Below are 17,534 nucleotides of genomic sequence, written 5' to 3' on the forward strand. Positions count from 1 at the left end.
TCCTCACATCAGCCAAAAAGAAGGACCACAAGTTTCGCGTAACCTTTGCTGGGTAAAGCCTGCCTTGGCACGTCAGGACGGGAAGGCTTCGTGTACTTGTTCACCTGTCTGCACCGCGAGTCGCGAACTGCCTCAACTGCAAACAGCTGTGTCATATATTGTCAATCACTGTAGCAATAAACCACGGTGTGGTAAGTGTGGAAAGGAACAAAATGATATTCCCGCAGAAAAATACTGAAAAGTGCATTTACTGTGGGGAGAGTCCTCTCGAAATAACGCCATGTTCAGTGTACAATAGACTTCTCCACTTTTTGAAAAAGTTTGGAAATGTACATGTGGCAGCTCAAATTTTTGTGCTAGGTGTGAATTAGGAAGCTGTTGTAAAAATGATTTAATTTTACCATAATAAGCCCATTCCCCGCGCGTGATGTCATATGGCACCACCAGACATGACGTGCGCAATTTTATCTTGGCATCTTGAAAGAACATATTTGAAGTGAACATATTTGAACTGTTTTTTGGCGTATAATACATAACAATCCGTTCAATTATCTTGGCGTAATCACAAAAATGTTGAGAAAAAACAGGCTGTTTTCCTTTGTCTCTCACGAGAAATGGCTTAAGAGGTGTCTTCAATCAAGTATTTTTGCAATGATCCCATATTTGTAAAGTAAAATTATAAATAACAAATCATTCATTTCTAACCGTTTGATACTCATACACATATCAAATCTAAAGTGGTTCGCTACTAAGTCGGTGTTCGTTCTTTGATAGATAATGTAATAACAGCAAATAGATGGCCACAATCGAATTATACTGTACAACAGCGAATAATGGAAAGTAATCTGAACGATGCTGAAAATTAATCAAAATGTTGGCTTCCTTTACTTGTGGTAGTTGCTAATACTTTTAAATTTAAATCGTTGTTTCAGTCTGTTTCCAAGCGCCAAAGATAGATAAGTTTTGGTGAAACGTCTGTGGAAGTCTATTTCAAATGTCTGTGAAAGCCTGTAGGTGCTTGTGAAAACCCTAATCACATTAGAGTATTACTATGAAAGCAGTTTGGAATCAGATTAAAATTTTGAACAAAAAATCATTTTCGAATCCAGTCATTCATGTCTGAAAACATTCACCAGGTACGGTGGATTTCAATTACGGGAGATGAGATATATCCAGTCACTGAAATGATGTGAAGCAGTATATAAACTTATGCTTTACACAATAGTAACTCGTCAGCCACTATCTGATCGCTGAGAATATTTTTTTTAAGTGTATGAACCCAGCTTGGTGCACCAAAAATTCAGCATCATATTTCAATATTTTGCAAACAGCGTATTTCTAACTACAAACCTGTACATGTTTGGAACCATCCGTCTGAATTCACACATAATGGCAAATCTAACATCACTACAAGGAAGACTCATCTACGGAAATAAAATTCAACACGTAGTTTACAACACTATTACCACAGCTTACTGTCTAGAAAATAGCTGAAAAAGGTGCGTCTAGTATCTCAAAACCAATAGCCAGCATCATTAGCATACAAACTAATTTCAACGAAAGCGGGTTGACACTCGTACCCCATAAGCGTTAGAAGCAAGGAATAAAATCTGATTATGAGCACGATGACGAGATGGACTGTACGACAAAGATAGAAAAATGATCTCCAACTCCAAGACGCTGTTAGCCTGCGCGCACGTTATTTTGTTAAAATATAAAATTCTTTTCTGGGGACGCCTGACAACTTACGACTTATAATAAAGCGACTACTACATTGAGTTACACTGCCTGCAATAGCATATTTGTCCTATATTCCAAGGGATACCCTATCTCAATGGGACTGACTAGCAATTACAGGCGGTACAGCACTGAGTCGTGTCAAATAAACGAATAAATCGCTCACTTTCATTCAGTTATCTAACAGTAATGTCTGCACGAAAAAGTCCTACGCGTATAAGAAGGAGTTTTTGAGTGTGGGGACGTCTGACAACTTTAGGAAATACGCGACGTTAGAGTCGCAAATCAAGAGCTTGATGAAAGTAAAAAAACACGATTACTGGCACCGGTTCGTTGACGGATTTACAAAGCAAACACCAGTGAGCACTTTTTGGGGCACAGTCCGACGTATGCGAAACCGAAACCGCTGGAATATTCAAACCGTTGGAAGAAGGTTTGTCCGGATTCTTCTTTGGAACAGAAGACCTCATGATATCACAGATTAATCTTTTTCGATGGTGGTGTTTTCACATGATCTCTTGTTGTACAACAGATGAGATAGGGCAAAAAGGCTCTTGTTTAATTTTTAAAATCAAAATGATTGTAACATTGTCTCTCATTGTTGAAGACAAGTAAGGGTAATCGTCAACCCAAAAGCAGGAAAATCAGCCTCCGATCACAACTCGTATCGGCCGATTGCGATACTGTTCTGTAAGTTGTATGAGATAATAATCAAGTTCAGGTTCAGGGCTTGGGTTGAAGCAAATGGTTTTCTGTTAGATACACAATTTGGTTCTGATCAACATAAACAGAAAGCCGTTTTCTTGCGGGACATCACGCTTGATTAGGTGTGGCTTGCGTCAATCTGGTGCTAGCAGGGTGCGGCTCTAAATTCGTGTCGTATTCTGATGAAACGACGTCGAAACGCAAATTTCATAAACAATTTTCACCTTAGTGAAGAAGAAAAGGTTTTCATCCAATCTTTTCTCCTTAGGAAGAAATATAAAATAAAATAATCTTGGGTAAATATTCTAAGATGCATACATTAAAATTTAAATGTCTATAAAGAAAAAAAAACAGGTCTTAATTTGAACCAAGCAGTCTTGTATGAACTAAAACGATTTATGTTCAGATTACTCCGACGTTTCGATGCTGGGTCGCATCATCCTCAGGGAACAAATCTGTCGTGTCCTTTTAGAATGATGTTAATCCTACAACGAAACGTCGGAGTAATCGGAACATGCTTCATTTTGATTCATATAAGACTGCACTTAGCCTAAATTAAGACCTGTTTGTGAACGTTACAGTCGAACATTTCAATCACAAAGAACCATAATACGAAATCCAGATCCATTCGCGTAGAATTTCTACAAGTAGTGATTCTTTTCCTGAGTAGTCATTCAAAAGCTATCTCTGTAGGTCTAGCAAAACTTGAAATTGTCATCTCAAAACATGTAAATTCAATTGAAAAAAAAAAAACAAATTTAGCGGATCATATTCCTTAGGCCAGAAACTAATATAGTCAACTTTGCAAGTATCCCCCTAACCAAAGCTTTTACTCCATTTTACTCCTCACTCCCCTCATACAACTCGCAGTAGGCCGCGCACACGGTTGCCTGTTTTAATTCGATCAACCGAATGAATTAAATCAAGCGACAACGGCCTAAAGTTTTGCCAAATGGCATTGTAACGACAACAGGCCATGGCAGGACGGATCGGGCCAACCAAGGCCGGGGACGAGTTGAAGCAGATTTTCATCAAGTCATCCATTAGCGAATGGTTTAAGTTGTTTGGAAAAATTCCAAGCTCAAAATAACACCGGCCACAACCATAGTGAAAAACAATACTAAAAACAACAACAAACAGCTCACTGACGAATGAGTGCAAACAAATCGGGAAACAATTCTTTCCAGTGTAGTCCGGGAGTCGTCTGTCATTCGACGCCGTCTTAGTCGTCGTCGTTGTCCTCGTCGGTGGGAGTAGTAGGCGTTTGTTTGATTATGGTTAGCCGGTTTTCTTCGGTAAGCTGGTAAGTGATACCGAAAGGAAAACCACGTTTCTTCGGTGGAAGAAGGTGTGGGCCGAACAACCGACAACCACTATAAATATAGCGAAAGTATGTTTTGTTTTGACACTTTCGAAATTTAGACTATTCCTGCAGTGTGCTCCGCACCAAATTAAAGCGCAAGGAGTTACCTCATCGTCGTCGTCGACTACGACGACGAGTTCTCGGTCGGGTGAAATATATGCGATTCGATACCATCTTAAACGCATTCCGCAGCAGCTCTAGAGTTCCCAGCTGGGCGGTCGTTTTCCGCCACCCGACCCCTCCCCTTCCCGGAGGGGTCGTCGTATCCGCCGCGTATCGTCTTCCGAATCTGCAACGTATGTGCGACGATACGTTGCGAGCCGAATACAGCCCTCGGCGGCGGGTGCCACCGTTCCGTTGCAGTAACGGTTAAGAAGCAATTGCCTGCTTGCCGAAAAGCAACCAACCTACCCGCGAGGGCGCGCAAGAGTGTGGGGTTTAAGGAATTTATGATCTCGATCTGTACTTGTGCGCTGGCTGGCTGGCTGGCTGGGGGGTGAGTATGTGTGTATGCAAATGGGTTTTCAATGTTTTATTGTTCCATTTGCAAATAAACGCGTGTACTTTGCTGGGTTTTTTGGGTACGGAGCAAGGGACGGAATTTTGTGTCGTTATCACTTCATCTTCGGCGAAAGCTGTTCTGTCTTTGCTATGGAGGAGCTCCGTTTTGGGTTTGGTTTGGACTAGTTTCGGCTGTTGTTGTTTGGCAGGGAATTGTTTGCGTATTGTTCGAGTAACCGAGAGCGGCGGAGTTTTGATTTCAATCAGCGAATGTTTACTTGCTGCGGGTACTGGGAGTGTTTTCTTTCGGGACATCAATGTGTAGATGGGAGTTGGCAAGTTGTTTCTACTGTCTCTCTGTTGTTCAGTGAAAAGTGGTTTGTGATCTAGTGTAATTTTTAGTGATTCAGTGCATAGTGAAAAACCGATGTCAACTCTGTCAACCATTCGTTACACAACTGTACCTGTTTGTACCGTTGTGTCGGATGGTATTCTGTCAAATCTGTCAATCAGTCCAATTCCGTCACACAGCTGTACCTGTTAGTACCGTTGTGTCGGATGGTAGTCAATATTAACACCCAATTGTACCTGTTCGTACCGTCGGGTGCGCATTAACCCATCTTCGTCGCGCCTGACTGCAGACACCAGGCGAAACTTCTTTCGAACTAACTCGTGCGAATAAGTTCCAAAATCGAACTAAACCACGAAACCCATTGCCCTGTGCCGCCGTGGAGGAGTGTGAGCTGAACCGGTAACCAGCACAAAGCCCCAGAAATTTACATGTTAATGTTCAGCCAGTTCGCTTCTAGCAAAGTTCTCCGGTTCGACCTTTGGGAAAATTCACGCCAACTTCCTTAGGTCGTTGGCAACGAGGAGAAAGACCGAGCGCGTAGAGGGAGAGAAAACACCACGGCACTGCACCAAAAAAATAAATAACCAATATATCGCAGCGTCCTTCCCTACGTACCACCGGTCGAGAAAGTGGTGTGGAAAGAGGGGTAGACCGAACAGCCAGGCAACTTCTGGCGGCTCTCTACAACTTCCGTGTGCAGCTTGGATCCCCGTACCCCATCCTGTGCCAGGTTCGAATGTGTGAACTCGAGGAGAAAATTAATGAAATAAAACAAAATACACGCTGGCACTGCAGCACAGCACTAGTAGAAATGGTAGCGCGCGGGCAGAGTCGTGTTTTTCTTCGCCGCTGACTTTACTAATTTTTCGGGAGTTCTCCTGGCTTATTTCTCGGGCCCCTTCGGGAAGGGAATTATGGTCTGCAGTATGTTCGTACGTACGGGTGGTACCAGCGCGAATTGCAGCAGCAGACGGTCAGTGTCTGGTGGCTTCTATTATTTATGTCGGCTTACAGGAATAACTGGTTCGGAGGAGATACTACAAAAGGAGACGCACGGTGTTTGGACTGTTTTTTGAAAGTACATTAATTCGAACAAGTTCTTTGTTATAAAACCAAAAGCCATTTTCACCCTCCCGGAAATCAATAAGCTATAACCGTAATCATAAATATCCATAAAAACCACCAGAGAACCGACATGGGTTTCTACACAACCTATAAACAGCTCGCCTCAAAAATGGCAAACGAGGCATCAAATTCTTCGGATGCTAGTAACAAAATCCTAGCAGGCCCGTAGCCAGGATTTTACTACGGGAGGGGCTTAAAACTTGTTGTTGCAACTTTAGGACATTTCTTTTTAGTTTAGTTCGCTAAGACTCAGTGTCAGTTGGACTTCAATTATTTAAATGCAAATACGAATACAAGAGAATGTCGAAATTCGCTACAAATCTTCTAATCAGACAAGCGATTTGTAGATGCGGAGAAATGGTTTAACTTCTTTTTTTTAACTCAAATTTATATTTTTTTTTTTAATTATTTACGGCAATAGTTCCAATTCCAATTTTCCAATTAACGCAGACAAGTGAAAACAACTAATTATTTGTCTAAGTACACTCAGCTTTTCACGCGTTTTTTTTGCGCGGTTTTTTACGAGGATTTTTACGCGGATTTTCAAATCAACGAGGTTTTTTTACGGGGATTTTCCAATTAACGTGATTTTAATAAAAAATATTCTAAATCCTTTTAAATGCGAAAGACTTTTTTCTGAAAAAATATTCTCCAGTCCATTTAAATACAAAGAACTTCGAAGAATTTTGGCAGCTTTTTCTCGGATTTCGTAATTAACACGGATTTTGCGAAATTTTATTAAGTCCTTTTGAGTGCAAAGAACTTAAAAGATATTCGGAAAGATAGAAGAGACGGGTCTGGAAGACTCCTTATGGCCCGCACCTCAACAATATGGGTATTTTCGGAATGGTCTTGATGAGTAGGTGTCAAAAATTGATATTTGACGCCAGTTGGAAATCCAAGATGGCGACTTCCGGTGTAGTGAAATATGTTACAACCCTATCAATATGGGCATTTTGATGATTAGGTGCCAGAATTAGATTTTTGGCGCCAATTTGAAATCCAAGACATCGACCTCCGATTTAGCTAAATTCGCTATAACCCAATCATTATGGGTATTTTTGGAATGGCCTGAACAAATAGGTGCCAAAAATAGATTATTGACACTATTTCGAAGCTTTACCGAGCTTTTTGGGGAAACTTTTGCAAGCTTCTTGTGGAAGCTTCTACAAGCTTCTTGTGGAAGCTTCTCCAAGCTTCTTGTTGGAAGTTTTTCCAGGTTTTATGTGGAAGCTTTTACAAGTTTCTTGTGGAAGCTTTTCCAAATTTCTTGTGGAAGCTTTTTCAAGCTTCTTGTAGAAGAATTTCCAAGCTTCTTGCAGAAGCATTTATAAGCTTCTTGTAGAAGCTTTTCCAAGCTTCTTGTTGGAAGTTTTTCCAGGTTTTATGTGGAAGCTTTTACAAGTTTCTTGTGGAAGCTTTTCCAAATTTCTTGTGGAAGCTTTTTCAAGCTTCTTGTAGAAGAATTTCCAAGCTTCTTGTAGAAGCATTTATAAGCTTCTTGTAGAAGCTTTTCCAAGCTTCTTGTGGATGCTTTTTTAAGATTCTTGTGGAAGCTTTTCCAAGCTTCTTGTGGAAGCTTTTCCAAGCTTCCTGTGTAAGCTTTCCCAAGCTTTTACAAGCTTCTTGTTAGAAGTTTTTCCAAGTTTTATGTGGAAGCTTTTCCAAGCTTCTTGTGGAGCTTTTCCAAACTTCTTGTGGAAGCTTTTCCAAGCTTCTTGTAATAGCTTTTCCAAGCTTCTTGTGGAAGCTTTTCCAAGCTTCTTGTGGAAGCTTTTCCAAGCTTCTTGTGGAAGCTTTTGCAAACTTATTGTGGACACTTTTCCAAGCTTCTTGTGGAAACCTTTCAATGCTTCTTGTGGAAGCTTTTCCAAGCTTCTTGTGGAAGCTTTTCCAAGCTTCTTGTGGAAGCTTTCCAAGCTTCTTGTGGAAGCTTTCCAAGCTTCTTGTGGATGCTTTTCCAAGCTTCTCGAGGAAGCTTCTCCAAGCTTCTTGTGGAAGCTTCTCCAAGCTTCTTGTGGAAGTTTTTCCAAGCTTCTTTTTGGAAGCTTTTCTAAGTTTCTGGTGGAAGCTCTTCCAAGCTTCTTGTGGAAGCTTTTCCAAGCTTCCTGTGGAAACTTTTCCAAGCTTCCTGTCGAAACTTTTCCAAGCTTCTTGTGGAAGCATTTCCAAACTTCTGGTAGAAGCTGTTCCAAGTTTCTTGTGTAAGCTGTTTCAAGCTTTTCTCAAGCTTCTTGTGGAAGCTTTTACAAGCTTCTTGTGGAAGCTTTTACAAGCTTCTTGTGGAAGCTTTTCTAAGCTTCTTGTGGAAGCTTTTCTGTGCTTCTTGTTGAAGCTTTTCTGTGCTTCTTGTTGAAGCTTTTGAAAGGTTCTTGTTGAAGCTTTTGAAAGGTTCTTGTGGAAGCTTTTTCAAGCTTCTTGTGGAAGCTTTTCCAAGCTTCTTGTGGAAGCTTTTCCAAGCTGCTTGTGGAAGCTTTTCCAAGCTTCTTGTGGAAGCTTTCCCAAGCTTCTTGTGGAAGCTTTTCCAAGCTTTGCAAGCTTCTTGAGGAGGCTTTTCCAAGCTTCTTGTGGAAACTTTTCCAAGCTTCTTGTGGAAGCTTTTCCAAGCTTCTTGTGGAAGGTTTTCCAAGCTTCTTGTGGAAGCTTTTCCAAGCTCCTTGTGGAAGCTTTTCTAAGCTTCTTGTGGAAGCTTTTCCAAGCTTCTTATGGAAGCTTGGAAAACTTCTTGTGGAAGCTTTACCAAGATACTTGTAGAAAGTTTTCCAAGCTTCTTAAGGAAGCTTTTCCAAGCTTCTTGAGGGAGCTTCTCCAAGCATCTTGTGGAAGCTTCTCCAAGCTTCTTGTGGAAGCTTTTCCAAACTTCTATTTGGAAGCTTTTCCAAGCTTCTTGTGGAAGTTTTTACAAGCTTCTTGTCAAAGCATCTTGTGGAAGGTTTTCCAAGCTTCTTGTGAAACCTTTTCCAAGCTTCTTGTAGAAGGTATTCCAAGCTTCCTGTGGAAGCTTTTCCAAGCTTCTTGTGCAAACTTTTCCATGTTTCCTGTGGAAGCTTTTCTAAGCTTGTTGAGGAAGCTTTTCCAAGCTTCTTGTGGAAGCTTTTCCAAGCTTCTTATGGAAGCTTGTCCAAGCTTCTTGTGGAAGCTTTTCCAAGCTTTTTGTGGAAGCTTTTCTAAGCTTCTTGTGGAAGCTTTTATAAGCTTCTTGTGGAAGCTTTTCCAAGCTTCTTGTGGAAGCTTTTCCAAGCTTCTTGTGGAAGCTTTTCTAAGCTTCTTGTGGAAGCTTTTCCAAGCTTCTTATGGAAGCTTTTCCAAGCTTCTTGTGGAAGCTTTTCCAAGATACTTGTGGAAGCCTTTTCAAGCTTCTTGTCAAAGCATCTTGTGGAAGCATTTCGAAGCTTCCTGTGGAAGCTTTTTCAAGCGTTCTGAGGAAGATTTTGAAAACTTCCTGTGGAAGCTTTTCTAAGCTTCTTGTGGAAGCTTTTCAAAGCTTCTTGTGGAAGCTTTTTCAAGCTTCTTGTGGAAGCTTTTTCAAGCTTCTTGTGGAAGCTTTTTCAAGCTTCTTGTGAAAGCTTTTCCAAGCTTCCTGTGGAAGCTTTTTCGAGCTTCTTGTGGAAGCTGTTCCAAGCTTCTTGCGAAAGCTTTTCCAAGCTTCTTGTTGCAGCTTTCCAAGCTTCTTGTTGAAGCTTTTCCAAGTTTCTTATGGAAGCTTTTCCAAGCTTCTTGTGGAAGCTTTTCCAAACTTCTTGTGGAAGCTTTTCCAAGCTTCTTGTGGAAACTTTTCCACGCTTCTTGTGGAAACTTTTCCAAGCTTCTTGTGGAAGCTTTTCTAAGCTTCTTGTGGAAGCTTTTCCAAGCTTCTTATGGAAGCTTTTCCAAGCTTCTTATGGAAGCTTTTCCAAGCTTCTTATAGAAGCTTTTCCAAGCTTCTTGTGGAAGCTTTTCCAAGATACTTGTAGAAAGTTTTCCAAGCTTCTTAAGGAAGCTTTTGCAAGCTTCTTGTGGAAGCTTCTTGTGGAAGTTTCTTGTGGAAGCTTTTCCAAGCTTCTTGTGGAAGCTTTTTCAAGCTTTTTGTGGAAGCTTTTCCAAGCTTTTGGTGGAAGCTTTTCCAAGCTTTTTGTGGAAGCTTTTCCAAGCTTTTTGTGGAAGCTTTTGCAAGCTTCTTGTGGAAGCTTTTCCAAGCTTCTTGTGGAAGCTTTTCCAAGCTTCTTGTGGAAGCTTTTCCAAGCTTCTTGTGGAAGCTTTTCCAAGATACTTGTGGAAGCCTTTTCAAGCTTCTTGTCAAAGCATCTTGTGGAAGCATTTCGAAGCTTCCTGTGGAAGCTTTTTCAAGCGTTCTGAGGAAGATTTTGAAAACTTCCTGTGGAAGCTTTTCTAAGCTTCTTGTGGAAGCTTTTTCGAGCTTCTTGTGGAAGCTGTTCCAAGCTTCTTGCGAAAGCTTTTCCAAGCTTCTTGTTGCAGCTTTCCAAGCTTCTTGTTGAAGCTTTTCCAAGTTTCTTATGGAAGCTTTTCCAAGCTTCTTGTGGAAGCTTTTCCAAACTTCTTGTGGAAGCTTTTCCAAGCTTCTTGTGGAAACTTTTCCACGCTTCTTGTGGAAACTTTTCCAAGCTTCTTGTGGAAGCTTTTCTAAGCTTCTTGTGGAAGCTTTTCCAAGCTTCTTATGGAAGCTTTTCCAAGCTTCTTATGGAAGCTTTTCCAAGCTTCCTATGGAAGCTTTTCCAAGCTTCTTGTGGAAGCTTTTCCAAGATACTTGTAGAAAGTTTTCCAAGCTTCTTAAGGAAGCTTTTGCAAGCTTCTTGTGGAAGTTTCTTGTGGAAGCTTTTCCAAGCTTCTTGTGGAAGCTTTTGCAAGCTTTTTGTGGAAGCTTTTCCAAGCTTTTTGTGGAAGCTTTTCCAAGCTTTTTGTGGAAGCTTTTGCAAGCTTCTTGTGGAAGCTTTTCCAAGCTTCTTGTGGAAGCTTTTCCAAGCTTCTTGTGGAAGCTTTTCCAAGATTCTTGTGGAAGCTTTTCCAAGCTTCTTGTGGAAGCTTTTCCAAGCTTCTTGTGGAAGCTTTTCAAAGCTTCTTGTGGAAGCTTTTCCAAGCTTCTTGTCGAAGCTTTTCCAAGCTTCTAGTGGAAGCTTTTCCAAGCTTCTTGTGGAAGCTTTTCCAAGCTTCTTGTGGAAGTTTTTGTAAGCTTCTTGCTTTTCCAAGCTTCGTGTGGAAGCTTTTCCAAGATACTTGTAGAAAGTTTTCCAAGCTTCTTAAGGAAGCTTTTCCAAGCTTCTTGAGGGAGCTTCTCCAAGCATCTTGTGGAAGCTTCTCCAAGATTCTTGTGAAAGCTCTTCCAAGTTTCTTGTGAAAGCTTTTTCGAGCTTCTTGTGGAAGCTTTTCTAAGCTTCTTGTGGAAGCTTCTTGTGGAAGTTTCTTGTGGAAGCTTTTTCAAGCTTCTTGTGGAAGCTTTTTCAAGCTTTTTGTGGAAGCTTTTCCAAGCTTGTTGTGGAAGCTTTTCCAAGATTTTTGTGGAAGCTTTTGCAAACTTCTTGTGGAAGCTTTTGCAAGCTTCTTGTGGAAGCTTTTCCAAGCTTCTTGTGGAAGCTTTTCCAAGCTTTTAGTGGAAGCTTTTCCAAGCTTCTTGTGGAAGCTTTTCCAAGCTTCTTGTGGAAGCTTTTCCAAGCTTCGTGTGGAAGCTTTTCCAAGCTTCCTGTGGAAAATTTTCCAAGCTTTTTGTGGAAGCTTTTCCAAGCTTCTTATGGAAGCTTTTCCAAGCTTCTGGAGGAAGCTGTTCCAAGCTTCTTGTGGAAGCTGTTTCAAGCTTCTTGTGGAAGCTTTTCCAATTTTCCTGTAGAAGCTTTTTCAAGCTTCTTGTGGAAGCTTCTTCAAGCTTCTTGTGGAAGCTTTTCCAAGATTTTTATTAAAGCTTTTCCAAGCTTCTTGTGGAAGCTTTTCCAAGCTTTTGTGAATCTTTTCCAAAATTTCGAACATTACATCTTATCATAAACCAGCGATGCGCAAAATATTCTTATTTATTCATTCAGTAGAGTGCGGCGAGAACGGAAGTGAGAAGAGAAAGTGCAGTATGTGGTGTGAGTTGTGAGTTTGAATAGATTCAAATTAAACACAACCAACCGCCTAGATGATCAAAGCGTAATTCCGAAAGCACTCGTTCTGAGTGCATAAAAATGAAGAAGAGATACTCTTGAAGCGATCTAGATATGCCAATTCTTTTTCTTCCTCGAACAAACAAAAAGCAGACCAAAAGATACGGAAGACAATGAAATAGAAATTACTGCAAATGTAAATCACATTGCATTAAAATGACGCCATCTTAGTGTTGAAAATGGCCTCAGATATCTATATCTGGCGTCTACTCGCCAAGCCCGTTCCAAAAATATCCATATTTATAGAATTCCACTGACCGGAATCCGCCATCTTGGTTTTCATAATGGCATCAAACATCGATGTTTGGCATCTACTCATCAATCCCGTTCCAACAATACCCATATTTGGCGAGATTTTAGAAAATTCCACTGAACCGGAAGTCGCCATCTTTGTGTTCAAAATGGCCTTAGACATGGGCATTTATGGTCTTAATACTGTTTTAAAAGCAAACAAATTGTTAACGTGCGGGCCGGAAGCAATCTTCAAGATCCGCCTTTCCCACTTTTCCAAACATTTTCTAGATTCTTTGCATTCAAAGTGGAGTTGCCAATATCAAGTATTACATCTGAGTTTTTTTAAATGTGATAAAAATGCGATGGAACGTTCATTTTTGCGGAGTTTTAGTGCTCAGTCGACCATAAAACTTTTACACTTTTTTAAAATAATTCCTTTAGTGAAAAAAATAATAATAATGAGTTTTAATGGATGTCCAGCAGATATCGCACAAGCTTCTAGCCTGGATACCTGTTTACTAGGCGGGAAAATATTGGCTGGCTGTAGATTGTGAGATACTTAACGCAGCTTTTGCCCTTGTCAATATTACCTGTACAGGTGCCACAAATTTGGTAATTGTTTGTGTTCAACGGTTTCTGTTCAGGGTAAACCGTAATGTTCCGATTTTTTTCACAGAACTGGAACGTAGTAGTTTGTCTTTGATATGTGCAAAGAATACTATGTGTAACTATACTATAGCATTTCTCCCAAATGTGACATGTATCTGCAAGTAAGCTGAATCCGATCTTGTAACCGAACATCGATTCTCTCTCCGCCCATTTATATAAAGATCTTAATTATAGCATTGTCACACATAACCATGAGTTTTACATTATTCACCATGAAAGGTTTCGTCTGGGCCAATTTGTTGAACGCTTGCGTACCTGACATGGTAGAACCCGACAAAGGTGGCCGTAGTAAGTCTAACCTCCGCTTTCACCTTCAGAAAATGTTTCTCATCACGAATACTCGGTATTATGCGAGTCATCAATAATCATAGTGTTTGGCCGGAGCACCACTTCTTGCTTCTGTGACTCACTCATCTCGCCAGATTACTAGAGAACGAAGTACACTAGCAGTTTCCCTTATTCCTTTTCTCAATGATTTTTTCACACCAAACGAGTTACAAAATTCTTAAAATTCGTTTCTAATCATGTCACCCTCTAGCTACGTACCTGTTCCTAGCCAACCAACATCCTAAAATCCATAAAAGTCTCTCACCAGTCGTGTCTGCTGCTGGCGGCAAGACAGCGCATAACTTTTTATAGATCAATTTCGGATTTTCGCACCCGCCCAGTGCTGTTCTGTGTTGTAGCAACATACTCCCGTTCCTACCCCCTACCCACGGAAACAACAGCTACAAAGTTATTGTTTTCCCAAAATCAATACTAATCGCTTCTGAGCTCTCCCTGCCCGAAGATTGTTGATATTACTTTCTCACGTCAATAAATCCGAAGACGAGAAGAGAAGCGAACAAAAAAAAAACAAACAGCTTATAGAGTTATTAATTTTTTATGGGAGGACCCTGAAACCCCCCAGCCTACTTTGGCAAACGATTCGATCACGTTACCGTTGTAAACAAGATAATCACCTATCAGTGAGTAAAATTTGATGGTTCCAACCCCCATGCCCCCGCCGAATGGCGCAGTAACACCCAAGCATGGCCTGCTTGCCAAAATAAAAGGGGAGCGAACCTCTTTCTTTTTTTTTTGTTTCGGCAGCCAGTTCGATCTAGCTGCCTACGGCAGGCAGGAAATTTGATACTGTTTATTTATTTTTCCTCCGTTCCGCAAGGATCCGTTCCAAGAAGTCTATAAGCTGGTGTGAAAATTCCACCGTCAACAAATCAAGTGGAAAGTTTTCCACTTTCCCGGTTCCATCCTTTTTCCCCGCCGTAAGAAGGCTGAAAGATTTTCGGTGCTGGTGGTGGCGGTGGTGCCGATCGACTACAAAAGTGGCATAAACCAATAACAATAAAATCCTTTTTTTTCGCCCCTTCCTTCGGCGAGGGCTTCTTGCTTGAGGAAAATAAACAGTAACCGAAATTTGTGTAAACATCCTCTCTTTTCTTTTTTTCGCTGGCAAAAACTTTTGACCTGTGACCGACCGTTCAACCGCGGCCCGCACTTGATCGGTTTTTCTCGGCATGCTTTGATTTTTAGGGGAGCATGACTCCGATTCATCTTCTTTGAACAAGTTCCGACTTTTATGTCGGTCGTCGACGAACGAAAAAAAAATCACTGCCCAATAGAGACAACTTTTTTTCTTTTTTTTTGCTTCGCCCCGTGAAAAAGATTTCGAACAATTTATCGCTTTCTCTCTCCTTACTACCCATGACGGGTCGACGGAACTTCCTTCCACCACTTTAGGTGCAAGGTGATTGGAAAATTGAGCTGAAAAGTGATCCCGAACCTGTTTGGAATATTTATTCTGACGCCCGGGTCTTCCCAAGACGTTGGATGCAAATGAGCAGGCTCTGCCTGGCTGACACAAAGACAGGTCAGAGTTTCAATTTTCCCTCGCAATGCGACGACGACGACGCCTACTTTGATCCTCTCTGCTCCTCTTCGGCTGGTGGTGGTGGTGGTCAAAGACGGGTCGGCGATAAATCAAAGCGTTTCGAAACGGACCAGCCCTAAACAAACATACGGTCGATGTCGGATGGGGGTCGGAATCGGGTGTCGAAGGGTAGGAAAGTTGTTGAAAAGGGCAGTCAAGGGAATGCCGAAGAGGTCACTAAGTGGATTTGGGAGTGTATCTAGCTAATTCTTCAAGTGTTCAATGAGGCGGGGTTCGCTCGGTGGGGGTGGGAAAAGAACTGAACTATGACTTCCGTTGATGATCTAGAAACGAGAGGGAGCGAGGGTGAAAGTAGGTGCCAAAAAGTAGGCTCTGTACGTTTTGAAGCAGTCGAATCAACAAGCGATTTTTGTTCGCTCACCCCCTGGTCCTGGAAGAACCCTCGTCATTGATGATTTGACGATTTTTTTTCGTTCGTTCGTTTCGTGCTTCACTAAATTTTTTTGATAGGGGGGAAGGAATCTCACGCCAACACCACTTCGATTTGTAACGATGAACAGATTACTCAATATTTGGACACAGCAAACAAAGCGATAAAAGACAAGAATCGGAAAGTAAGTTGTTTCGTTACCCACCCCTGCGAAAGATGACGATGACGGAGGAACAAACGAAAAAAAGAACGTCAATCTATCGTAGGAAAATACAGCAGAGAAAAAAAACAGCGCTTTTCCGAGCTCGTATCAATGGGGGGAAAAGAAAGCGAAATTCAATGAATTGTGTTCAAATGACGTAATAAAAAAGCGATTGTATTGTTGTTTGAAACATTCTTCCCGCACTTTTTGTTTCCTTCTTTTGAATTCTGTGATCCTTGTTCGGTTAGGAGAGTTACATTTTTTTCCTCCAGAGCAAGGTGAAAAAAAAACTCTTTTTCTTCTGCTCCAAGGATAACAAAGAAAAGAAAAGTTTTCCATTATTTTTCAGTAAATATAAATCAAAAGCTTGTTTTTCATCGTTTTTTTTCTTTGTCTCTTTCAACCGAACAGCATTGATCTTAGCCGCAGTGATTCTAAGGGAAACTCGGAAGAAATGCACGCTTCGGGGGACTCTATGAAGTGAAAACGGGATTTAATTAAAAAATGTGGTGAAATTAATCAAAAGGATTTTCTTTATTTTTATCTCGACCGAGGGAAAACGAACAACCGGTGCCGCCGCCGATAAAATCGGGGACCGGTCTTTGTTTCGCCACCGAAAGAAGAAAAAAAACTCGCTTGTGCCCTTGGCCCGAAGCATGATCCCGTCGTTCTTTCAAGGTAGATAAGCGGAAAAAACACGCGACAGGTAGCATCTTTGTCCCGCTAAAACCCCCCCGTGAAAAAAAAACCATTCGCTCAAGTTCAAGCTGGGGATTAACAATAATTCTCACTTACCTCTCTATTTTTCGCCGACAGCTCCTCCGCCAGCGATTTGGTCGTCAAACTGTCACTCTCGGCCTCCTTCGATTCGGCTTCTTTGCCTTTGCTGCAACGGCTGTCACTTTCATTGTTACTGCTGCTGCTGTTGATGTTATTACTGTTGTTCTTACTGCTAGGATGCTCGGTACTATTTACACCACCATCGCTGTCCTTTTCAGGCGTGGGACTGACCCTGTTACTGCTACTGCTGTTGCAGTTACTGTCGCTTTTGTTCAGCGGGTTACTATTGTTTACGCTGTTGTTGTTGTTGTTATTATTGTTACTACTGATACTGTTATTGTTGATACTGTACGGTTTGACCTCCTTCAGTAGATCGAACCGCGACTCGGACCCATCCAGCAGGGGTTTGTCCGGGCTGCTGCCCGGTTCCATCAGCTTCCCGCTCATGCTACCCGCATCGGACAGCGGCGTCGTCGAGGGGGAGGGTGGCGTGATACCATTATGTTCGATGAAGGTGGAGGAAGCCAGCGGAGAGGTGATGCTGGTTGCCGTAGCGGTAGCGGTTGTGGTTGTGCAGGCTGGTGCGTTTAGCGATCCATCCATACCGGCGCCGGTGGTCGACAGTTTTTCCTTCTTCTCGGCTTGCTGTAAGTAGAGTAGAAAAGGGAAAAAAACTTTTAGTGTGTACGCTGGGAATGATTACTCAATTCACGTATTTTTTGGTAGTGGATAATTAACTCATAAAACCGGAGGAGGTGGCCTTCAATTTTGGTGTGTTAGATTCAATTTTTACGGCCCCTTCTCGCGCCACACCTCCGAGGGGGCGAGAAGCGTTAGCGTAAACATAACCTACAAAACGAGAACGAGAAAAAATGCTGGGCAAAACTAATTACTACCGTGATTCACTAATGGCCGTATAATGCCTTTCCCAGATGTGTGCTGCAACGCAGCGAAGAGTAATAACCAATAAAAGCATTTTTGATGACGACGGAGACGATGAATTGCATCATACAAAAAGTTGCCCGTTGGACATCAGCTGCTTTGGAAGCTGATTCTTTTTAGAGGGCCGCTGAACTTTCTTCATAATCGGTGCGATGATCTTAAGTGGAAATTTTTCCGATCTCAGTGTGCGTGTAATAATTTACATTTATTGCTGGCGAACGGAAATTTTGACTAAAAGTTCTCATAGCCTGCTGATATTTAAAATGGGAACCATGCGCCCGGAACGGGAAAATGTATAAAAAGTGGATGCTATCCATTATTATTTATGCTTTAATTCCTAATCTTCGGTATTTAGACCATACAGATGTTTTGTTTAAATTAAATGCTACTTATTAATAATATATATCTATGATCGTTGATATTAAAATTGGCATATTTGCAGAACATGCTTTAATATTCTTCAATTATCCTA

At 41.5% G+C, this 17,534-nt stretch overlaps 1 protein-coding gene across 3 annotated transcripts in view; it reads right to left on the minus strand.

Annotated features, from left to right (window-relative positions):
* Nucleotides 1-17,534, minus strand: part of LOC131685745 (homeobox protein cut) — a 528,971-nt gene that overhangs the window by 262,531 nt on the left and 248,906 nt on the right. For all 3 annotated transcript variants that reach the window (XM_058969660.1, XM_058969662.1, XM_058969661.1), the window contains exon 2: nucleotides 16,136-16,765. In XM_058969660.1, the coding sequence (XP_058825643.1) occupies nucleotides 16,136-16,765 (630 nt within the window). The remainder of the gene's footprint in view (nucleotides 1-16,135; nucleotides 16,766-17,534) is intronic.

Source organism: Topomyia yanbarensis, chromosome 2, assembly GCF_030247195.1.
Source record: "Topomyia yanbarensis strain Yona2022 chromosome 2, ASM3024719v1, whole genome shotgun sequence".
NCBI classification, from domain to species: Eukaryota; Metazoa; Arthropoda; class Insecta; order Diptera; family Culicidae; genus Topomyia; species Topomyia yanbarensis.